The 24,263-nt window shown below is 44.2% G+C and overlaps 1 protein-coding gene across 2 annotated transcripts in view; it reads right to left on the reverse strand.

Annotated features, from left to right (window-relative positions):
• KCNH1 (potassium voltage-gated channel subfamily H member 1) overlaps nucleotides 1–19,717 on the reverse strand; it is a gene marked incomplete at its 5' end in the record, with an annotated part of 372,100 nt that extends 352,383 nt beyond the window's left edge. For both annotated transcript variants that reach the window (XM_080824606.1, XM_080824605.1), the window contains one exon: nucleotides 19,639–19,717. In XM_080824606.1, coding sequence (XP_080680732.1) covers nucleotides 19,639–19,717 — 79 coding nt within the window. The remainder of the gene's footprint in view (nucleotides 1–19,638) is intronic.
• Nucleotides 19,718–24,263: the final 4,546 nt, after the last annotated feature.

The following is a 24,263-nucleotide window of genomic DNA, read 5'->3' on the forward strand; positions in this document are numbered from 1 at the left end:
TCCTAAGGCTGCAACAGAATTGGCCTGATCTGGATATAAGAGATCTGGAGATTTTAAACTGAGAAATGTTAGGAAATATGCCATTCTTCATTGGTGCAAAGGGCATCATCACAACCAAGACTGCATGTTTTAATAGTCATTGGGTCATTACTCCCTGAGGTAGGTAGACACTAGTATTAACCCATTTTTATAAATATTGCAAAAAGGTACTAAATTGACAAAACTTTTCCTAGGCCATATATCTAGTAGAACGGGGACTGCCTAACACTGTATCAGGGTTCATGGAAACAAAATTAATAGGAAGTGTGCATGTGTGCACATGTGTGTAACCAGAGAAAGAGATTTATTATAAGGAATTGGTTCGTGTGATCATGAAGGATAACAAATCCCCAGATTTGCAACTGACAAGCTGGAGACCCAAGAAAGCCAATGACGTGTAGTTCCAGTTCAAATCTAAAGGCCTAAGAATAAGGAGAGCTCATGGTTTAGACTGAGGAAGAGACAATGTTTCATTTCAAAGCCAAAGGCAGGAAGAAACCAATATCCCAGCTTAAAAGTAGTCAGGCAGAAGAAATTCCCTCTTATTCAGGGGTAAGTCAGCTTTTTATTCTATTCAGCCCGTCAACTGATTAGATGAAGCCCACCCACATTACGGAGAGCAATCTGCTTTACTCAGTCTACTGATTAAAATGTTATGCTCAGGGGCGCCTGGGTGGCTCAGTGGGTTAAAGCCTCTGCCTTCGGCTCAGGTCATGATCTCAGGGTCCTGGGATCGAGCCCCGCATCGGGCTCTCTGCTCAGCAGGGAGTCTGCTTTCTCTCTCTCTCTGCCTGCCTCTCTGCCTACTTGTGATCTCTGTCTGTCAAATAAATAAAATCTTTAAAAAAAAAAAAAAAATGTTATGCTCAGGGACACCTGGGTGGATCAGTTGGTTAGGCATCTGCCTTCAGCTCAGATCACAATCCCAGGGTCCTGAGATCAAGTCCCGCATTGGGCTCCTTGCTCAGCGGGGAGCTTGCTTCGCCCTCTGCCTGCTGCTCCCCCTGCTTGTGCGCTCGCTCGCTCTCTCTCTCTCTCTCTGACAAACAAATAAAATCTTAAAGAAAAGAAAAAGCCTATTAGAATTTTTTTTTTAATAAATGAATAAAATCAATGTTACACTCATCCAAAAACACCCTCATAGAAACACTCTGAATGTATCTGACCAAATATCTCCACACTCTGTAACTGAATCAAGCTGACACATAAAATTAACCATCACAGGGGCACCCGGGTGGCTAAATGGGTTGAGCCTCTGCCTTCAGCTCAGGTCATGGTCTCAGGGTCCTGAGATTGAGCCCTGCGTTGGGCTCTCTGCTCAGTGGGGAGCCTGCTTCCCCCTCTCTCTCTGCCTGCCTGTCTGCCTACTTGTGATCTCTCTCTGTCAAATAAATAAACAAAATCTTTAAAAAAAAAAAATTAACCATCACAAACACCACAGCCAATGCTTTTAACTGTATGATGCTCTACAAAAATCTTTAACGGAATCAGCGGACCCATAGCTCACAAATTCTGCAGCTCCCTCAAAGTCCTTGGTAGTACTCCAGGACTCGAAGTTGGGCAGAATACAGTACCTCTATAAAACTCTATTTTGATAAACAGATTTCACAAAGGCAACACTTATCTTTCCACACCTGGGGCTTTCACTGAGAGGAAGAAGTATGTACGCAACCCCAGAAAGAAATGTTACAATGAATCCTTTGATCCCTTTCTTCACCCCTCTCACTTATACCTGCCTATGTAGATTGGTCAAGCTATCAGTAGGCATCTCAAAAGCAAGAAAAATCCACCATGTGTACTGACCTCTCAGACTTGCCTGTGCCTGGTGTGGCTTGTGGAGTGAGGGCCTGAGCTATCTGTCTCAGCTTGTGGTGGGGGGAATGCCTGGGTGGCTCAGTCAGTTAAGCATCCAGCTCTTGATCTCAGCTCAAGTCTTAATCTCAGCATTGCGAATTTAAGCCCTGCACAGGGCTTCATGCTGGGTGCGGAGCCTACTTTAAAAAAAAAAATGAAGAAGAACCTAGTGGGACAGTCTGCCAGCCCTCTGCTCTGTCATCTTCAGCTTCTTCCTCTAGGAGTAGGTCAGTGACTTCTGGTCTAGAAGTTAAAGCCCGGGCTTGAGGAGGGAGACTGGTGGCATTTTATGTTCTCCAATCTGGTTTAATAGTCATAAAGCTGATACTGTATTTTGACTTTCACATAGCTCCTTCAGACAAACTTTACTTGGCTAAAAACCTGGAGGAATGAAGGTTAAATGGGCTCGAACACATTAACATGGATTAAAGCTCCAAAATCCCAAAAGGTGTTCAGAGATCATCTGCTTTCTTGCCTCCTGGCTCTGCCAAATTGCACTGATGAGAGTCTTTATAAAATATCTATAAAGGAAGAGGCAATATGATCCCTTCCAGAACACTCCAGGTGCTTTGTTAAGTCCTTTTCACTTTCTCTCTTCTTTTTGGGAAAAAAATTTTTTTAAAAGAATATATATATATATATATATACGTACATATATATTTTTAGTAGAGACCAGCCCTTCCATGTCTCAGGCCCATGACTCTGAGATCTGGAACAAAGTATCACTAGTAACAGTTGAGATTACACTGGTAGCCCCCCAAAATCCATGCCTCCCTGTGCTCACGCCCTGGTTTAGTTCCTCCCCCTTGAATCTGGGTGGGTCTGCAATTTGCTTTGACCAATAGACTGCAGCAGAATGGATGCTATGCCAAACCCAGGCCTAAGCTCTGAAGGTCTGGAAGAATCTGCTTCTGCACTCTTGGGAGCCCTGAGCTGCCAGGTGACCCCTGAGCTATACTACTAGAGACACCACATGGACATTCTACAAGCAGAGGGCATCTAGTAAGACAGAGGCCATGAGATTCTATGGAGAAGCACCAAGGAACCTAGTCAACAATGAAAACCAATGGGAGAAGAAGGGTGAAAGTCACCCTATTAATCCACCCTTCCCCAGCAATCCCTAGGTCTCCAGAGCACCATTTGAAAGAATAATCATGGAGACAATAAATTGGGTCCTACTGGCAGTGTATGTCACTTCAGCTCTCTGGGTCCCAGTGGAGGTGAACTACAAGTTTTCTTCTGCTGGTAGCAATAAAATCTGACTCCTAAGTGACTAGATTCATAACAAAGCACAAATCAGATGGCATTTCTACAACCTGCGGGTACCCACCCTTGTCATCAACCAGTTATCACCCTGAACTATCCCTTCTCTAAATGCTGGACTCTATAGAGTCTAGGTCACTTTAAAAGGAGCAGAAATACCTTCTAAACTCAACTCGGTGGGAAGTGACACATTTCAGGTGAACCATGTTGTACAGAGCTTTTGCTCAGCGGAACTGCCTGGATTTGGATACGTGATATGATGGGCCATAACCCTGTAAAAGTGTACCATTTGTCAAGGGAGTCTACGGTAGACAGAAATCACATGTTGGTAGGTCAGTTTATATATACAGAAAATACACACGTGTGTCTTTGGAATCTGTAAAATCCAAGTAAGACATATGCTCTTGATTATACATACAGCTATTTTTAAAAGATTTTATTTATTTATTTATTTATTTATTTATTTAAATGTATTTGAGAGAGAGAGAGAGAACACAGGAGGAGGAGCAGAGGAAGAGGGACAAGCAGATTCAGTGCGGAGCATGGAGCCTGACATGGGGCTCGATCCCACAACCCTGAGATCATGACCCAAGTGGAAATCAAGCTGGATCTTCACCGACTGAACCACTCAAGTTACCCCGTACATATAGCTTTTGCGCATGGAATGTGTGACCTCCAGCCAGCCAGTGGCCCAGTCTGAAGCACCAAAGTCTACCTACAGAATCATAGTCTCTGAACTGATCAGGTCCCTCCTACCTTGTTCAGGAAAATGTGCAGGTTCCACTTGGCTGCCTGGGACATGATTTTTTTTTTTTTTTTTTAAAAAGACTTTATTTATTTATTTGTCAGAGAGTGAGCACAGGCAGACAGAGAGGCAGGCAGAGGCAGAGGGAGAAGCAGGCTTCCTGCCGAGCAAAGAGCCCAATGTGGGACTCGATCCCAGGACCCTGGGATCATGACCTGAGCCGAAGGCAGCCGCTTAACTAACTGAGCCACCCAGGCGTCCCTGGGCCATGATTTATTCATTGGCTCTCATCTGAAAGTTCCCTGTATCTCCAGGTCTTTGATGCAAATTAGATAGATTCTACTGCCTCCCTCTGATGCCTTTTTACCCCCTGAAGGTCTTTAGCTGTAAGAACGCATGCAGTTAAATGTAAGGTTTCCCAAATTCAACCTTCCTCAGCCCACACAGTTTTCCTCCAGTTTGTACAATAAAATAAATACTCTCTTAAAATTTGGAAGGCTCCTCTCCCCACAGCATGTAAAGTTTCTTCAGCTGATGGGGCATGAGCCAAGTCACACCGCAGTTAAGAGAGCATCATTCCAATCCTACCATTTGCCCCCAAAAGCAAAACACAGAGATATTCTAAAAAGAAATTATTAGAAATTTGCTTTTCATCCTCATTAGCACCAAAAAAAAGAGAGAGAGAGAGACTAACTAAGCAATGACTTAGCAAGTGACTCAGTTTGGGCCATCACACAGATAAAAGCTATATCCAGCAAACAGTTCACGGTAATGTATTATTGTTCCCTACACACACCAGTTTTTTAGAGGACTACAATATAAATTTCACAATATGCTTCTAAGAACTAGAGATATTTTTCTTAGAAGGGAACACATCTTTGGAATACTTTTACTGTTACAGATCACTAAGGATATCAGTGTGCTTACAAAAAGTTTGAGTAGAATTATCTTTTCCTGGGGGGCCTGCAGGACTCAGTCAGTTAAGTGGCTGCCTTTGGCTCAAGTCATGATCCCAAGGTCCTGGGATCGAGCTCCACATGGGGCTCCTTGCTCACCAGGGAGTCTGCTTCTCCCTCTCCCTCAACCTGCCGCTCTCTAGCTCTCTGTCAAATAAATAAATAAAAATATGTTTTTTAAATTATCTTTTCCTTTCTTTCAAAACACTAGAAAAGCAATTAAAAGAAATCATTGAGATGAATGACGAGAACAAGATGTACATAAGCACTAGACAAAGACAAGAAAACAATAGTTCAACTTGCCTGAACCTAAATAAAATCCATACCAGAAATTAATTTTTAGAAATACAAAAAAGATTGAGATATGGTAATATTTGGAAGAATGGAGAGGATGGGATGAGAGAAATAAGAGCTAGGCCAGTATGACACACCTAAATAAAACACCTAAAATCTTAATACCAGCAGAAGTCATGTTCTGACCTATTGTGTTTTCCAACAATAAAATTCCATGAAAATGACTCTTTTAAATTATAAAGGGCCCAATACTGGCACATTACAAATCAAACTCCCAAGAGATTCGATAATCACTTGTTTTGCCTCTAATTTTAATATCCCACATAAATACACTTTGAAGATTTTTTTTTTTATTTATTTATTTGACAGGCAGAGGCAGGCACAGAGAGAGAGGGAAGCAGTCTCCCCGCCAAGCAGAGAGCCCAATGCGGGGCTCAATCCCAGGACCCTGGGACCATGACCCGAGCCGAAGGCAGAGGCTTTAACCCACTGAGCCACCCAGGTGCTCCCATAAATACACTTCGATTAAGTCAGTAAGTTACAATGGAAAGAGAGGCTTCAGTTTCAAGAGCAAACTCAAAACTCTGTTTACTACCTCCAAGTACATGGTTTCAGAAACATGACCTCCACCTTCACTCAGCATCAAATTAGAGGATTTTAAAACAATAAAAACAGATGAATCAGTTTTATAAGCAGGATGGAAGGGGAAAAAACCCCATGAAATTGTGTTAAAAGTGTAGATTTTTTACGATTCAATGATAGTTTACATAATAAATAAGCGGTCAGTGATATGTTGAATTACTGGGAAGAAATATTGGTGTCCTCAGTTGCTAACAAATGGTGAAATAGATTAATCAAGTAGGTGGTTTATTCTCATTTTTATAGTCAAGATAATTTTTAATGCATATCTATACATATTATAGGCATTTTTAACAAAACTCATTGACCATCATTGAAGAATATGTAAAAATTTGATTCCCAGAACTAAAAAAAAAAAAAAAGTAACTCAAAGTAAGCAGTATAGAATATTAAATAGTTAGAAAATTATTTTTTTAATTAGTTTTACATTTGCCTCCTGTGTTATTTTAAAACTTTCTTGGTGGGACACCTGGCTGGCTCAGTTAAGTGTCTGCCTTCAGCCCAGGTCATGATCTCAGGGTACTGAGATCAAGTCCCACATGCGGCTCTTTGCTCAGCAGGGAGCCTGTTTCTCCCCCTGCCGGCTGCTCCCCCTGCTTGTGCGCTCTCTCTCTCTCTCTCCCTGACAAATGAATAAATAAAATCTTTAGAACTTTCTTGGTAAACGGCTCAGTGAAGCTAAAGTATAGTACCAAGGTGAATGGAAGGAATCTCAGAGCAGCTCAGTTTAATATGACAAATACTGGAGTATCTACATTGTCCCAGACACAGAAGGAGTTCAGGGGACATAGCTGTGTGTCTGAAAGCTCTGCTGACCTCCCCTGCCCAGCTGTACCTACCATAGTCTACACATCACATAACTCCCTACCCTCCCCATCGCCCACCCAGGTCTAGTCACAGCACACGAGACCAGGAGGGGACAACTGCCCAACCAACCCATAGGCAGGGCTAGGCCAATTAGATTCTCTCAGAACAAAACAATAAACAAGACAATAAGGCCAAGAGGTCTGCACAGTTGACCCCGTACGTGCTAGTCGGTAAACGGAGAAAGGAGATTTTGGGAGAGAAGCAAGGCACTCAAATGGATACACAGAAGAGCATCTACTAAGGCAGGTGAGGAGAGGACTGGACCGAAAGAGGCAGACAGACAAAGGCAGAGATGGAGAGACAGAGGCAGAGACTATAGCCAAAGAGAGACAGGAATGAGATGGAGTGAGATGACAGAGTGATGAAGACAGGTGGCAGAGATCAAGACAGACACTCGGGGATATAGACAAAATGCAGAGAGGAACAGAGACAGAAAACAGAGACAATCTGTGGCAAGCAGCAGTGGGGTGAGATGAGCAGAAGGACAGAAGGAGAGAGGAGAGAAAGAGGGAATGGAAGGACAGGCAGTATTGGTGGGGGGTGGGGGAGATGGAAGACAGCCAACAGGGAGTACAAGAGTGTGAGTCACAGCTGGAGAATGGGCACCCAAGAGCAAGATACCTACAGCAAGACCTAGAGAGTGAGTGAGCAGAGAACATAAGCCCACTGGAAGAGCATGCAGGAGAGATTGAGGAGAGAGACAGAGACCAAGAGCCAGAAGGAGATAGAGAAAAAGAAGAAAACCAGAAAATTCAAAGAGAAGGCATAACTAGAGACAACAGGAAAGCAGGGATTGGGAAGTTGGGGAGAGAGATAGCTAATTCATACGCTGGGACCCACAAAATGGTGGCCGCACCAGTGGCCCAGCCCATGTCACAAACGTAAACTTAAGTTAGCCCACACTTACGCCTCACTGTCAAGGACACCTCACAACACCAATCCCAATCGTCCAACTCAGCTGTAGTTAGCCTACCTTACTTAGAAAACAAGACCTTCTAGTCTCGTGAGGAAACCCCTTGACCTCCTAAGCCATCATGCTGCCCTGTTTCCACATTGCCTCTTCTATAAAAACTGCTCTTGCCCTCAAATCCCTCCAGAAGAGCCTCTGCCACTTGTGAGGCACGGCACTCCCCCAGTCCATGCATTGCTTTTCTCTTGAATAAAGAACATCAAAGTCATCACTAAATTGTTTTAGTTCTGTCCTTGTCAAGAACAACAGAGGGGCGCCTAGGTGGCTCAGTTGGTTAGGCAACTGCCTTCAGCTCAAGTCATGATCCCACGGTCCTGGGATCGAGCCCCACATCGGGCTCCCTGCTCAGTGGGGAGCCTGCTTCTCCCTCTCCCTCTGCTGCTCTGCCTGCTTGTGTCTCTTGCTCTCTCTGTCAAAAAAAAAAAAAAAAAAAAAAAACAACAACAGAGAAAAATGGCACACTCTGAAAGTCCAGCAAGAGCACAATCCCCGGCCGTGCTCGCTAGGCGGGAAAAACGTCAGTTGTCATTTCATCTGACAGAGGGAGAATGACTAGAGTTGAGGGAATCCTTGGTCTTCAGAAGGTATCAGTTACCACTTCAAAATGGCTGATGGATCATGCCGTGTATCTCCTCACTCTGGAATGACGGCTTGAAAACTGAAAGGAATATACCCAACAACAAAAAGAAGGCATGAACTCCATTTCCAGGAGATGAATAGTAGATGGGGAGTAAACGTGCAGCACAGGAAACCACAATTTCAAAATTCCAGAGGGATCTGGCCACAGAGTGGGCTAACAGGGCCCCACAGGTCCCTGGAGAGATTTCACACCCTGAAACACTAGCTGCCACATGAGGCAGGAAGGGCATGTGAGAAAAACTGGAACAGTAACTGAAAGGCTATTTCAGTGAGTGAAAAAGTTCACTCACCCTCCAACAGGCACCCTCCTCCATCCACTCACCCGAGCAGCCAACCCTGTGGCTCTCAAGTAAAAAAACGCCTGGGGTGGGTCTCAAAGCAGTGGTTCTCTGCCTGCGACAGCCTTCAGAGCTGTGTGGAAGGCTCAGGAAAACACAGCCGCTGGGCCCCTTGCCCAGAGATTCTGATGCACCCGGGATGAGGGCCTGAGAATCTGCGTTCTTAATGAGTCCCAGAGATTCTACTATTAGAAATTAACTGAAAGCCATTGACTTAGTGTCTTTAAACCTCAGCATCTGCAAGGGTAGAGTGGCAATAACAGAAGCACCCACAGGACAAGAGTCACCCTAAAGGTCAGAGTAGGCAAAGCATGCAAACCTCAGGCACGCGGCCAGGCACACATGTGAGAAAGGCCATCTGTCCAAGGTCACAACTGTAACCAATAACTCGAACCTAATAGTGCTTCTAACTAGCAGTTCCTGCTTTCCAACGTCTATGGTAAACTCTCAGTTTACCTATGGCCTTCCGTGACTTCTGAGATCATGACAGTGAGGAAAGACGGAGAAGCAAAGTGAAAGCAGCTCTCCAGCCTCCAGATGACCAACTTGCCGATTGGAAAAGCAAGGACTCGCTGTCTTCAGCAGGCAGAACACAGGTGTTTTTCGTGAAGTTGAAAGAAGTACCTAAACACACACACCCCCTGACCAAGTTCAACCCCTTGAATTACAGCTGGTCTGGACAGAAGGTTGAGAAAGTACTTGATCCAGAGAACAAGTGACTGGTTCTGTCCATCAGTCCTGGCGGGAAATGGCATACTCAATTAGTTACCTAGAGGAGTGTTTAATGACGCAACTATTTACAAAGGCACGTGTGAGGTGCCGGCAGCAGCAAATGATATATACTATCTGCTGATTTCTGAGGGAAATGCTCCCAGCAGGGCAAGTTTGCAGCTACCCAGTTGATGTCCCAGAACCTAGAATAGGGAAGAGACGCGCATAATCAGATCTTAAGAGGGGATACCAGCCGGCTGCTGCCTGCCCCCCCAGAACACCTCTGAGGAAACTTCAGGGACAGGGAGAACCCCCAGGGTTAGTAAGACATTCAAACCTCCCCAGACCCAAAGAGAGCGAGCTGGGTATGTAACTGTTAATCAAGGCAAAACAGCTAGTTTATGAGGGAGGGAGGGAGGGAGGGGGGAAACTGGAAGAATAAATAGCACAGAGTAAATAAATTCTCCCTCCCATCTCATGGTGGTACGCCCCACAAGCTGAAGCCAGCCAGAAGCCAGAAAGCAGGGGAGCCTATGGACATAATCCATACAAGTCAGCCTCACAGACAGAGCAGGTTGGAGAAGAAGAGTGAATGGCTCCAGGGAGACAAAGAGAAAATGGGCAAGAAACCGACCCAAGAAGAGGCTCAGAGCACAACTGTCGTGATAGAACTCTAGTCAATTTGATACCAATAATGCTGAGAAGAAACAAAAGAAAACTGAAACTGAAAAATATATTTAGAGGGGCACCTGGCTGGCTCAGTTGGTTAAGCATCTGCCTTCAGCTTCAGTCACAATCCCATGGTCCTGGGATCGAGTCCCACATCGGGCTCCTTGCTCAGCAGGGAGCCTGCTTCTCCCTCTCCCTGCCGCTCTCCGGCTTATGCTCTCTCTGACAAATAAATAAAATCTTTTTTTAAAAATCTATTTAGATAAAATAAATACAGTCTTATCATTCAAATTAACTCCATCTTCTTTGCCATGGTTGTGTAATGTACAATAAAAACCAAACTCAAGCAGGAGCTAAACATCTTCCAGATGCTGACCCCAGCCCCTGAATGTCAGGGCAGGGTGCCTATGCTTGTTTGTTGCTTTCAGAGAAGAAGGAAGGAAGGAGTGGCCATTCTTTATAGAAGCACCTGATATCATCACAAGACCTTTAAAAAGATGTGAGAAATGATGGTTTGGGGGCACTCTCAGTTATAATTACATTAATAATTATAGAATTGAGTCAGGGGCCTTTCAGTGACTCAGTCAATTAAGCATCTGCCTTCAGCTCAGGTCAAGATCCCAGGATCCTGGGATCGAGCCCCGCCATCAGGCTCCCAGCTCAGCAGGGAGTCTGTTTCTCCCTTTCCTTCTGCCACTACCCGCTCTCATGCTCTCTCTTGCTCTCTCTCTCTCTCTCTTTCAAATAAATAAATAAAATCTAAAAAAAGAAGAAGAATTGACTCTGTTAGTTTGCAAACTCAGCTTTATGCAACATAGGACTAACAAAAAGACTGTCATTTGAAATTACAAAATGAGCAATCTTAGGATGAGTAAGCAAACATCCTGATCACTGGCACAACTGTCTAATACCCTATCAGAAGAGTTTTTGGTAGTTGATCATTAACAGCAATGTGGGGCTGTTAGAGCAGAGACCATGAGAACTGAGGAGATGCTCAAGTTGGTCAGACCACAGTAGGTTCGCCAAGACTGCATGCACATGGAGAACCACCAGAGCACCAAACAAATCCCAGCATCTAGCTCATGCTGTATGAAAATTTAAAAAGGGACACCTTACTAAAATGCAAGTGGAGAGGCCAGAAAGGGGAGCTCTCCCGTGGTGCCATTCAACATCAAGAACTGTCCATTATAGATTGGAGAAGATGGGCTTCATATATACAACGGAATATTACTCAGCCATCAGGAAGGATGAATGCTCACCATTTGCATCAACATGGATGGAACTGGAGGGAATTATGCTGAGTGAATTAAGTCAAGCAGAGAAAGACAACTGTCATATGGTTTCACTCATATGTTGAACATAAGGAATAGCACAGAGGACATTAGAGGAAGGAAGGGAAAACTGAAGCAGGGGAGATAAGAGGAGGAGATGAACCATGAGAGACTATGGACTCCAGGAAACAATCTGAGGGTTTCAGAGGGGAGGAGGTGGGGGGATGCAGTAGCCCAGTGATGGGTATTAAGGCAGGCATGTGTTCTAATGACCACTTGGGGGGTTTATGCATATAATGGGTCATGGAACACTACATCAAAACCAATGATGTGAAAAAAAAAACAAACCAAAAAACTAATGATGTACTGTATGGTGACTAATAACATAAACAAAAACAAAAACAAAAACAAACTGTCCATTACAGACAGACCCCCAACAGAAGAATCCTCAACAGGAAAGAATCATCATCAGCTATAGGCCCAACAGGGAACAAAGTACACTGTGTCTCCTGTAAGAACTGACAATGAAAAACCATCATCACCCTGAATTTCTGCCTTTCTCCCATGAATGTTTGTTTGAAACAACCCCTTCCAACTTCCTTCTTCTTCTCCATAAAACAACGTTCCTCTCCTCTGTTGGACTATCCTGTCATTTCTGCCATAGCCTGCTTGTCCCAAATTGCAATTCTCTGCTATTCCTGAATCAACCCACTTCTGCTGGTAAAATAAAAATATGTTTTATTTTTAAGGTCAACAGCTGAAAACTCACAATGGGTGAACAAACCAAGAGAGCATGCCAAAGAAGTCAGAGCAATGAGATATCCCAGAGGAATAAGATTTTTTTTTAGGAGAACTTCCACCCACCAAAACAAAGATTCACACATTCTGGAATCTTCTGTAAACTGACTTCAGCGATCTAGTCATCCCACATTCCATCTCGCAGAAAAAGAAATGGCTATAAAAATCTAAGAATAATTTGGGGGTAAGGCATTTATAAGGGGAAAAAGTGTAGCGTGTGCTCAGCTGATGTAACATTTCTTCAATCTTTCCAGGTTTATAGGGCGTGTTCATCTTTATCATAAATCCCTCAAGGAACCCCAAAATCACAAAAGTCCTCCTCATTTTGGTATGCTCAGCCTCTAGCTCAGTATGAGACACAGAGGAGGTCCACCATGTTTGTTGTGAAGCTGAACCCACGAGCAAGCCTTTTCTTTTCATTTTACTTTGTCTTTGATTTTTCATTCCTCCTTCATCTCTGCCCTTCTTTCCATCAGTCATTTTCCATCTTTCACTAAAATAAACCTAAGTCTTCACTTCCTATTTCCTTCTCACTTCCAGCTCTGATTCTCCCACAATCTCCATCCCTGGGGTTTAGTGCTTCTCAGTTTAAGAAAATGGGGTTCCTAAATACACACATCCACACGCACGTCTGCACACATGCACCCCTGCATGCACCCCTTGCACACAATTCTAACTGTGCTAGTCTTTCAGGTCATTTACCAGCGTGTGTGAGGGAGTTCAGACTGTGAGAACATTTCAACACTCACTAGATGCTGATGCCTCCCCAAGGACACAAGCAAGTTTCATTTTCATTTCATTTTGTTCATGTGCTCACTATTAACATAACTCTAAACGACCCTGTTTTATGAGTTACTAGACTCTTTGGCCAATGTCCCTACCAAAGAGAAAAAGACAAAAATGCCAAGTTTTGGCAAGGAGGTGGAGTGATGCGAGCTCTCCCTTTGCCGAGGGTGGGACGGTAAGTTGATACATACCCTTCAAACAACTGGCTGGCAGCTTCTACCACAGTAAACCATACATATCCAGTATCTACACAAGAGAAACCTGTGCCCACGTGTCCGGAAAGACATGTCCAAGAATGTCTGCAGCAGCACGAATAGCATAAGACTCGAAACAACTCACAAGTTGCTGGAGGAAGTCATGGAGATGACGTGACCACTGGTTGACCTGCCAGATGGACCCAGGCAATCAGAGGCACCTCACCCTTTCCCCTGCCCTGGGAATGTATGTTCTGCTCACAGCTACCACGGGGGAGCCATTCCAAGCATGTAGCCCTGAGACAGTAAGGGGTAGATACCATGTGGGCTGTATATATGGCTGACCCCAGTTAAGGCCGGTATATAAACTTTTCAGATTCTGGCAGTGGGTGTAGAGATCTACTTGTCTTTCAGCAGCCCAAGACAAGCTTCTGAAGTAAGTTCCCTTGTTGACTAAACCTGCCAGCTACCCATCTGAAGTGCTCTGCCTCTTTCTTCGGTATATCCTCGCCCTCCGTGTCCAGGGGCCAGTTTGTGAACCAATGTATGTCCATCAAGAGCAGACGAGGTAAATAAAATGTGTAGTACAGTCATACCATCAACTATGACATCACAGCGAAAATGAACCAATGGCACCTGTAACAACATGGGCAAAACTCCAGCTGACCAGAGAACACACGCTCTGTGGCCCCATGCATATAAACCTCAGCATCGGATAAATTAATCTATGGGTATTCAGAAATACAAAACAAGGTGTTAAGTTAGGAGGAAAAGCAAGAAAGTGATCAGCATAAATCAAAAAATGGCTCCCTTTGGGGAGTAAGGGAGCTGGGATTAGGAAGGGTTCCGGAGGCTTCTGGAGAGCTGGCAGGATTCTATTTCTTGGCATAGATGGCAACAGCACAGTATTTACTTTATACAAATGTGTTGAGCTGTACGAAATTATTTTATGTGCTTTTCTGTTGTGGTATTATACAATCAAAAAGGTTAAAAAAAAAAAAACGGAGAAGAATCAAGGTAGGCCAAGTATTACCAAATAACTACCACCAAAAAAAAAAAAAAAAAAAAAGCTGGTTTTTGGGTGGAAGAAAGGAGTGAACTAGGTCAGTTTTGTTCTATGAGGCATACCTCAAACAGAGCAGAGCTGTAAAAGGTAAAAGGACAGATTTGGGTGAGACCAAAGAATAACAACAAGAGAAGAAAAAGGAGGAGGAAGAAGAGGAGGGAGGGAGGAGAAAAGAGAAAAGAAGGGGAGGGGAGGGAGGGCAAAGCAAGACAAGAGATACCTGTTCACAATTACAGTTACTTAAAAACAGAACAATCCTTGTAAGAAAGTGAATGTCCCATCCCTGAAGCTATTCAAGCATGGGCTGGAGAAACTGAGAGGGAGGTTCTGGACACACTGGAACACTGGAAAAAGAATAGTAAACAATGTCCCTTCAGACCTAAGATTCTATGATTCTATTTCTCTTTCTCACCAGTTACAGGTGTGGCCACTTAAAGAAACAAAACAAAACAAAAACCAAAACAATAACAACATGGTCCAAATATCCTAAATATACAAAGCAGACACTCACTTCGCGAAAGTGGTTCCTTTGAAAAAATAACAAGCATTTTTTAAGGGTTTGCATACAAGCCATTAACTAACCAAAAATAAAGGGCGGGGGCGGGGAGGGGGGAAAACTGAGGAATTTCACTGTAATGCTGGAGAAACCACTGTCAAATAAGGCTGCATCATAAATGAAGAGCTGGTGTCAGAACAAAGGCAAAGATCCAAACCGTCCACAATGCTCCTCAAATGCTTTTCTTCTTTTACGATCGATTATCAAAATAGAAGGATTTCATAAAAACCATGGAGTATGGAAATGTTATTGCCTCACGTTAACTCAGAAGACTTTATCCTCCCCATCTCCGAGCTGATATCAATCACCAGAATTAACTCTTTGATGCTTTCAGAGCAAGAGAGCGGAGTCTTGGCTGAAGGTTATCTTAGAACACATTACATGAAAAAAAACAGGCTCCACTGAGCTGGTAATAATCCAGATTACCACCTAGTCCCCTTTCAGAGCAACAATGGATTTTAACCAGTTTTCTGTTTTATAAATATTACCAAGGCTCAACACATCTAGGAGACACAACATTACCCGCGGCTTTCATCCTGTTTGTGTACTAATTATATCAACAACCTGAACCAACGTAACACTATACAAAAACACAGCTGATTTAGCAATCTGTAAATTATACATGTACAGAAATCTGTACCAGAATGTGCTACGTTTCACTCCTGCTAATGTGCATGGATTTCTACTGGCACCTACAATTGTTTGATACAGGTTTCCGAACATTAAAACATATGTTCTGCCTAGGATGGGACCATTTAGGGTAATATTTTTGTAGTTTTCTGGCGCTAAAGTCTGCCAGCCTTCCTAAGAGAGTAAGTGCCTGGATTTAAGCAACCATCACAAAATATTCTGGAAAAACACTTTCCAATCATGAATATAAAGAGAAACAGGCTGGTTAGAAAGTCAAAAGGAGGATTTGAAATGATCACCGATATGACCATAAGCAAAATCTGGGGCACAGTCACTTATTCCTGCTAACCACTTGCAACTATCCAAACCACAGATAATTACTAAATCTCTCCTCCAAATGGTCTTCAGAAAAAGTTAAACTAGATTTTAGTCCCATCAAGGACAATTAAACACCTTAAAAAAAATTTTTTTAAACACAATGTCAGGCCTAAATAAGAGCTCCAGCCAGAAACACTGTGGAAAGGTGCTTGGACCAAGATTCATTAGAATGTAGAATTCTAAGGGAGTAAGGAGGGTTTTGGATTCCCACTATATCCCCAGTGTTCAAGAAATGGGCTCAATAAGTCCTTTTTGAATGAACAAACCTGTCACAGCTGCTGACTAGTCCCTGACGGGTCTCTAACTGCATTTTCTAACTCTGCCTTTTACTAACTAGAGGTAAATTACTTAACTTAAGGATTCTTTTTTTTTTTTTTTAAAGATTTTTATTTTTTTATTTGAGAGAAAAAGAGTAAGAGAGCACAAGCACGGGAAGCAGGAGAGGGAGAAGCAGGCTCCCCACTGAGCAGGGAGCTGATGCAGGACCCAATCTCAGGACCCTGGGATCATGACCTGAGCTGAAAGCAGACTCCTAACTGACTGAGCCACCCAGGTGTCCCAAGATTCTCAGGTCTTAAAATTCTAAAATGGAGACACTGCTCCTCTTCTGCTTGCATATGAGGATCCAAGTTATTTAATACTTTATAACAGGTGCTTGAATCAGTAAGGGCCTGTTACCCTGCAGGTGACTTCAGTTAACCCATGGACAAAGGTGAAACTGCTGCCCTTCCTTAAAACAGAATTAGCTTCTCCTTTGCCTTGTTACTCTGTTTGGATGTGGCAATGTGGCTGTTAGCCAAAATGGATGTGTTCTTGTTGTTATAACATTTTATTCAATCTCCACTGGGAAATTAAGCTTCTCTAGAGAACATAATGGTAATACAAGGAGGTCGTTGCAGAATGTACCATGAGGAACACGACGCTGGGGTCAAGGGACTTTGGGTCTCATCAGCTCTGCCCTTAAATATTTGAGGAAATGTGCTTGTTTCACTTTCTTCATGTATACAAAGATGGGGAAGGAGAGGCAGACAACATAGCAGCAAACCCTACAGGTTATAATATTCCAGACACCAGATATTCAAATGGCCCAAGACAAAGCCAGTTTTATTATCCATAAACATATAATGAGAGTGGTTTTTTTGTTTTGTTTTGTTTTGTTGTTTTTTAAGGATAACAGTAGTTACACATGCTAAATCTTATGGCTGGAAAAACAATGATGAATGATAGCCTCCAAAGACCTCCTGCATCAGGCACTGTGTGCCTCCCACATTGAATAAGTCATTTACTATTCCTAGGGCTGTTTTCAGATCTGTAAAAGATGAACAAAAATACTGCAATAAGACCACTGGGAGAAAATGCTTAATAAAGATGATCCAAAAAGTATTGCTATTTAAAGGTAAACTGCTATTTCAATACTGTAATGTCCAAAAAAGGCTAGTGGATTTGGGGAGGAGACAATCAATATTTTTAAATAGACTTTTTTCCATCACAGTAAAATAAACTCATGCATGGAGATATCGTGATAGTTCCATGAGTCCACATATTTTTCTTCTATTTGTGTTTTGGAAATGTGAAAGGGATCACTAAAAGCTTATATCCCACGTGTCAAGACCAGAATATTTTCTTCTGAAATAATAGATAATTTTAAAAGTTCATCCAACTCTCCTAGGATGTTTTGTTTGTGTTGTTGATGTTGTTTGGTTGGGTAGTTAACTGAAGTCAAGCTGTTGGAATTGGTGCTGAAATTAAAATGCCAACACTAAAAATATTCCCAGCTACTTAGTCTATTGACATTCTATATATGCTTAGAGAGAAGTGGTTCTAAGAAAATCAACTAGAGTATTCTGCCGTCTCAGCTCCAAGATTCATTTTAAGTTTGTGTGGTATTTCACCATTCTTTTTTCTTTTTAAGATTTATGTATTTATTTTAGAAAGAGAGACAGAGAAGTACAAGCAGGGAAGGGGCAGAGGGAGGGGGAATCCTTAAGCAGACTCCCCACTAAGTGAGGAGCCCACCACAGACGTTGATCTCAGGACCCTGAGATCATGACCTGAGCTAAAACCAAGAGTGAGACACTCCTCGGACTGAATCACCCAGGTGCCCCTGGTTCCACCATTCTTAAGGTCCTCCTACAAGCCCAGTGAACCTTATGACTGTTTCATATAAGATTCTTACCTCTCTCTCCACTCAAAAACATTATATGATGCACATTAAACATAAGCTTTCCCCTATACCTTAAAGAACACAGCCTCTTCACACCACACTCCCCCCCAAAAAATGGAACTGTCATTGATATTTATGAGAAAGTTGGGTGTCACGGACACTGGGATCCCCAAATCTGCAAGACTGTCTCCACGGCCCCTAACAGGTCAATAACCACAGCAGATTAACTCAGTGATTTCATTTTTAAAAATGCATGCACACCTCCAGCTTTTTTATGACAGAAGAGTTCATTTGACCCTTTGCGTAGTAATTATCATCCCCTTGAATCCCCAGGTCATAGCTGTGACCTTGTTCTAAAAGCCACCTCACTAAGTTTGAGTGGACAAGACATTGAAGGGAAAGGTGACCAACCAGAAATTCTTCAATACTCTTATTCTTCAGAGGCACACGATAAAGGATCATTTCTAAAATATTTAAATAATCCACAATAGTATGTTATCATAGTTGACAAGTTTTTTGTTGCAAGCTAACCTTACATCACTTTTTAATTAAAGAGCATTTCTTGGAGGCATAAGTCACTTTTTACGCTCTTCCCCTGAATCCCTAACTAAATCCAAATAGAAGCCCATGATTTTAACACAAGCTCCTCCTTAAAGCTCTAAAGCTGCGATATTTCCGCATTTTTAAAACCTATTTCCTCAGTCAACTCTTTGTATCATCTGCATCTGGAAGGAGGAGTCCCAGAGCCCGTGAAGATATCTCTGCTCTTGGCCCCTTTCCATCCAGCCCTTTGACGAACGGGTGTGCACCGCACCTTCCAGATGCCACCTCCTATCTGCTTTGCCAGCGCTTTAGCCAGGATGCTTTGCTGTGGGTCCTAAAGGTATAAAAATGTTTCCTTTTCCAACCCTGATGCTAGAACTCTCACAGTCTAGCGCTTCACGACACGGTCCCTCTTAATGCCACAGAGAAAGAGAGGAGCGGGGAGCACCTCTATCCTTTACTCTATCCTCTATCCTTTACTGGGTAAGGGATAGACTGCACACTTAGTGAGCTTGGGAATGGAGAGCTGAGCAAGATTTATAGGCATAAAACACCGCCGAGGTTTGGAAGAGAGGAACTATACGGCAGGTTTGTCCCTGTGTCGTTTGGCCAGCTCTGCACCTATGGGCTCCATTTCCCATATAAGTCCAGGAAACTCTGCCCCTCGGGGGCCTTAACTTAACCTCCAAGAGGGTGGGTGGGTGAAGAGGTGGAACCGGATAACCTGCAGCTCGTCCCTATATCCCCGCGTCCCCACACCTCGGACTTTACTGCTGCCCGATGGAAGGTGGAAGCAGCTGCCGCCCCCATCCCTCGGGGGCGCAGACCCGAGTGGCCTTCTCTGCTGCTGGCTCTCCCTGGGGAGAGGCGGCGCCCGGGATGCAGCCGTAGCCGATGAGCCTCGGCGGAGGGGTGGGCAGTGCCGATGCGGAGCGCGCTGCCGCTCCTGCCGCGTCCGGTTTCCCATCACTTTTCCCAATACTTTGCCCATCAGCTATCACGCTCTCTGGAGAGGAGACAGAGAAGAAGCGAGAAGAGCCCCAAAGGCGTCCCCAGCAGAGCTCTCCTCTTGGGACAGGGGCCCACAGACCTCGCCCCACCCTACCCACCTAGCCCAGCCTCCGGGAGGCAGCCCCGGGCGCCCGCGCCGCGGCTCCCAGCAGAGCTCCGGGTCCTACTGCATCTGCTGGCGCCGAGCGGCGGGAGGCGGCGGCAATCGAGGCACGGATAAAAAGCCTGGGTAACCGAAATCCGAATGCACCTCTTACCACTGGACCGCCGGACAATGTTCTCCAGAAACGTGTTCTGCGGGGCCACCAGTCCTCTCCTGCCCCCGGCCATGGTCATCCTCCCGGCAGTTTGGAGTCCTGGGGGCGTCCCGGCGCGGCTTTTCACGGCAGCAGGAAGCTGGGTGCCGGGCCCTCGCGCGATCCCAGCTCCAAGTGCCTCATGCGCCCCGCGGGGACCCGGGCGGCCAGGGGCGGCGGCTCCCTCCGGCGGCCACCCTCGCACCCTCTTCGCGCCTCCCTCCCTGCGGCCCGCCTCACAGAGCACTCGCGCGGGGCTCGCCTCGCCGCAGCCGCTTCCGGGTGGGCGGAGGGAGCCGCGGCGCCTGGGACGGGGCGCCCCCTACCGGGCGCTGCGCCCCCCACCCCCCGCCGGCCTGCGGGAGGGCTGGCGGGGGGCTCCCGCAGCGGCCTGGAAGGAGCCGGCGACGGTGGGCTGAGGCTGGGTTAGCAGCGCCACCCTCTGGGCACAGCCCCGCGATGGGTTGGGGATGCGCCTTGGGCTAGTGGAAAGGAAGGCGTTCTGAGCCCTGTCCTTGGTGGATTCACTTCAAACAAGGTCACCACGAGTCCTGGGGGGACATGATCCTGTAACTCTCTTCCTTCGCTCTCTTTCAGGCCGGAGCCTCTGGGAGCTCTGAGCCTCTTGGAACACCTTCCCGCCTCTCCTTAGGGTTTGTTAGCCTCATCTGTGAAAGTTGCCAGTGTTCCACCAGTAGTTAAAGAAGTTGAATTTTAAGAGGTCAGACGTGCAGAGTGACCACCTGACCGAGTTCCCGAAGAACGGTCTTGAGTTGCTAAGATAACCAAAGGCACAAATGAAGGCTCTGGACGTTTGATAAATTTGCTGAGTGACTGACCTGATTGCCACTCTTATCCAGCACCTACTTTCACAAAACGCCAAGAAAATATATGTATATATGCATAACTTTTTTTTAGCCCAAGCTCAACCTGTTAATAGGAGCAAACTGACAGACATCAAAACAGTGGGCTTGGGGCGCCTGGATGGCTCAGTGGGTTAAAGCCTCTGCCTTCAGCTGGGGTCATGATCCCAGAATCCTAGGATCGAGCCGCGCACCAGGCTCTCTGCTCAGCGGGGAGCCTGCTTCCTCCTCTCTCTGCCTGCCTCTCTGCCTACTTGTGATCTCTGTCTGTCAAATAAATAAATAAAAATATTTTTTAAAAATCTATATGAGGAAAAAGTACAAAACTCTAATGAGAGAAATCAGAGAAGATATAAATAAATGGAGAGGTGTTCATAGATAGGAAACTGAATACTGTCAAGACTGTCAGTCTTATTATGAATGAAAAGGGAGAGATCACAACTAACACCAAGGAAGTAGAAACAATCATCAGAAGTTATTATCAACAGTTATATGCCAATAAGCTAGGCAACCTAGATGAAATGGATGCATTCCTGGAAAACTATAAACTCCCAAAATTGAACCAGGAAGAAATTGACAACCTGAACAGACCAATATCTAGTAACGAGATTGAAGCAGTGATCAAAACCTCCCAAAAAACAAGAGCCCAGGACCTGACGGATTCCCTGGGGAATTCTACCAAACTTTCAAAGAAGAAATAACACCTATTCTCCTGAAGCTGTTTCAAAAAATTAAAGCAGAAGGAAAACCTCCAGACTCTTTATGAAGCCAGCATTACCCTGATCCCCAAACCAGGCAAAGACCCTACCAAAAGGGAGAATTTCAGACCAATATCACTGATGAATATGGATGCTAAGATTCTCAACAAGATCCTAGCAAACAGGATCCAACAGCACATTAAAAAGATTATCCACCATGACCAGGTGGGATTCATCCCTGGGTTACAAGGATGGTTCAACATTCGCAAATCAATCAATGTGACAGAACAAATCAATAAGAGAAGAAAGAAGAAGAACCACATGGTCCTCTCAATTGATGCAGAAAAAGCATTTGACAAAATCCAGCATCCGTTCCTGATTAAAACCTTCAAAGTATAGGGGTAGAGGGAACATTCCTGAACTTCATAAAATCTATCTATGAAAGACCCACAGCAAATATCATCCTCAATGGGAAAAAGCTTGCAGCCTTCCTGTTGAGATCAGCAACACGACAAGGATGCCCACTCTAACCACTCTTATTCAACATAGTATTAGAAGTCCTAGCAACAGCAATCAGACAACAAAGAGAAATAAAAGGTATCCAAATTGGCAAGGAAGAAGTCAAACTCTCTCTCTTCGCAGATGACATGATTCTTTATATGGAAAACCCAAAAGACTGTCAGTCTTCCCCGGGCGGCTCAGTGGGTTAAAGCCTCTGCCTTCAGCTCGGGTCATAATCCCAGGATCCTGCCTGCCTCTCTGTTTACTTAAGATCACTTTCTCTGTCCAATCAAATAAATAAATAAATAAATAAATAAATAAATAAATAAATAAAAATAAATCTTAAAAAACAAAAACAAAAACGGTGGGCTTGCCTCTGAGGGCAAATGCTTGGGGTGGAGGGATGGGGCCAGCAGCTTCCCCAGCCTTGGCGTGAAGGACTGTCTACGCCACAAGGATGAGGTACTGGTCTCCACACCTGCCCCTGATATAACGAATCACATACATCAAAGTTTTTTGGGCAGGACCTCACGTTGGCTCGCTTTCCTGTGCTCATTTAGTTGGGCCATTTCCACCGGAACAGGATTTTTTTTTTTTAAGATTTTTTATTATTTATTTATTTGACAGAGAGCACAAGCAGGCAGAGAAGCAGGCAGAGAGAGAGAGAGGGAAGCAGGCTCCCCACTGAACAGAGAGCCCGACGCGGGGCTCAATCCCAGGACCCTGAGATCATGACCTGAGCCGAAGGCAGAGGCTTTAACCCACTGAGCCACCCAGGCGCCCCTGAACATGACTCTTTTTACCTGTCTTTTTTACTGTATGTCCCCGGTGGATGTGGCCAGAAACGGTGCCCCACAAAAGGAATGAGCTGATAGTCTTCTAGTCAGTTCCAGACTAGATGAATAGTTGACACAAAAATGTTTACAAGGGAAAAACAGACACCACCACGTCAAAGGTCCAGGTTAACCACCCCGACTCATCCTATTTGTATTGCAGACAGGCTCCATTTACTAGTCTCAAAATACAGGGACTGATTCTTGCCCAGCAAAGCCTCAGCGTTGGCATGAAGATCAAACATAATGACGCCGGGGGCAGTGCTCTAAACTGTGAAGTGCTATACCAAGGTAAGACGTCATCATTTGAGTGACTAAATAAATTGGGCCATTGCAGACATCATTGTGTGAGGCCACAAAGTAAACAGGGGTCGGCTAATAGCCCAGTTAGGTAAGATTTGTGTAGAATTTGAAATCGAAGTAATGATAACACTTCTTCCATAAGATAGCCCATCACATAAGACACCCAGCTTAGAGCTGTGATTTCTTAAGCCCTAGCTCCGTCTAGTGGCCCTTTGTTCCATTACAAATGAGGTAACACGGTGATTGGCAAGAACTTATCTGTAATGTATTTGGTGCTGAGCCTGCTCGGTGGTGACTGCCCACTTCATTTGAATAAGTTCATTTGAATAAGGTTCTTAAGGTTATGTTATCTACTGCACAAACATGCCCAAAGGGAGATTTTTCATGACAATATTAAAAACCCATCAAGCGACTTCATAATCCTGCTTGTGCAAGGAAGATAAAGAAGAGAATGGGGGGAAACTGTCAGAGAGAGTTAATAAAACTTCTTAGATTTTAATGAGCTTTCATGTTCTGCGGCTCAGATAAAAAAGAAACAGATGATATTCATTTGAGGTGAGAGATGTTAAAGCCTTTTACCTGATAAGAAGAAAGAACAAGGAGATATCTTCCACTTTAATTTTAAATGTGGTACTACTGTGATTCTCATCATGCACTACATTGTATGGGGAGGGGCACCATTTTAAATACTATAAATTTTAGTGGCACACTTGGAGAGATTAAAAGACCTAAAAGAACACTAAAACATCAGCAATCTTTAACCACCATTACTACTCAGTGTGACCATGTCACACAGTGTCTATGAAAGCACGTCTCAAAGAGAAAGCAAAGCATTCTCTTGCCCCACACTCAGCACTATCAGACTGTGGGAAGAGAGTTGTGTTCTGTCCCATCCACGTTCTCTTTGATAATTCACAGGCCAAGGTTGCATGTGCTCAGTAAACACACCATCTTTTCAGGAGCAGGTTTGAAAATACACTATACTTCTTACCTCTTACTTGACAAACCTTCTGTTCCCTACTCTACATTCAGTTCCAGGATCTGCTCAGCTTCGAATTCTGAGATCTATTACTGAAATGTAAGAATCTCAGTTGGAGCAAGCTTTCTTCTTACAAATTTGTCAAAATCTGGTAACACATTTGTAAAGGATTCACACTATACCGATGTGCCTTGGCAAAGCAATTGAGAGTTCCAGTATTTTTATATAACAGGCAAAGCCACTTCTCATTTAAAGGGACAATTTTAAATAACTGTGACCAGAATTCAAATTAAGTTGCCTCTATCCCTCCTTGCAGAAAGTTGGTTACCACTGTCTAGAACTTCTACCAAGAATAGAGTCTGAAATGAAACCTTGTAAACTTTGACTCCAATGTCTCTCACCTACCCTT

Source organism: Martes martes (assembly GCF_963455335.1).
Source record: "Martes martes genome assembly, chromosome: 15".
In the NCBI taxonomy this organism is placed as follows: Eukaryota; Metazoa; Chordata; class Mammalia; order Carnivora; family Mustelidae; genus Martes; species Martes martes.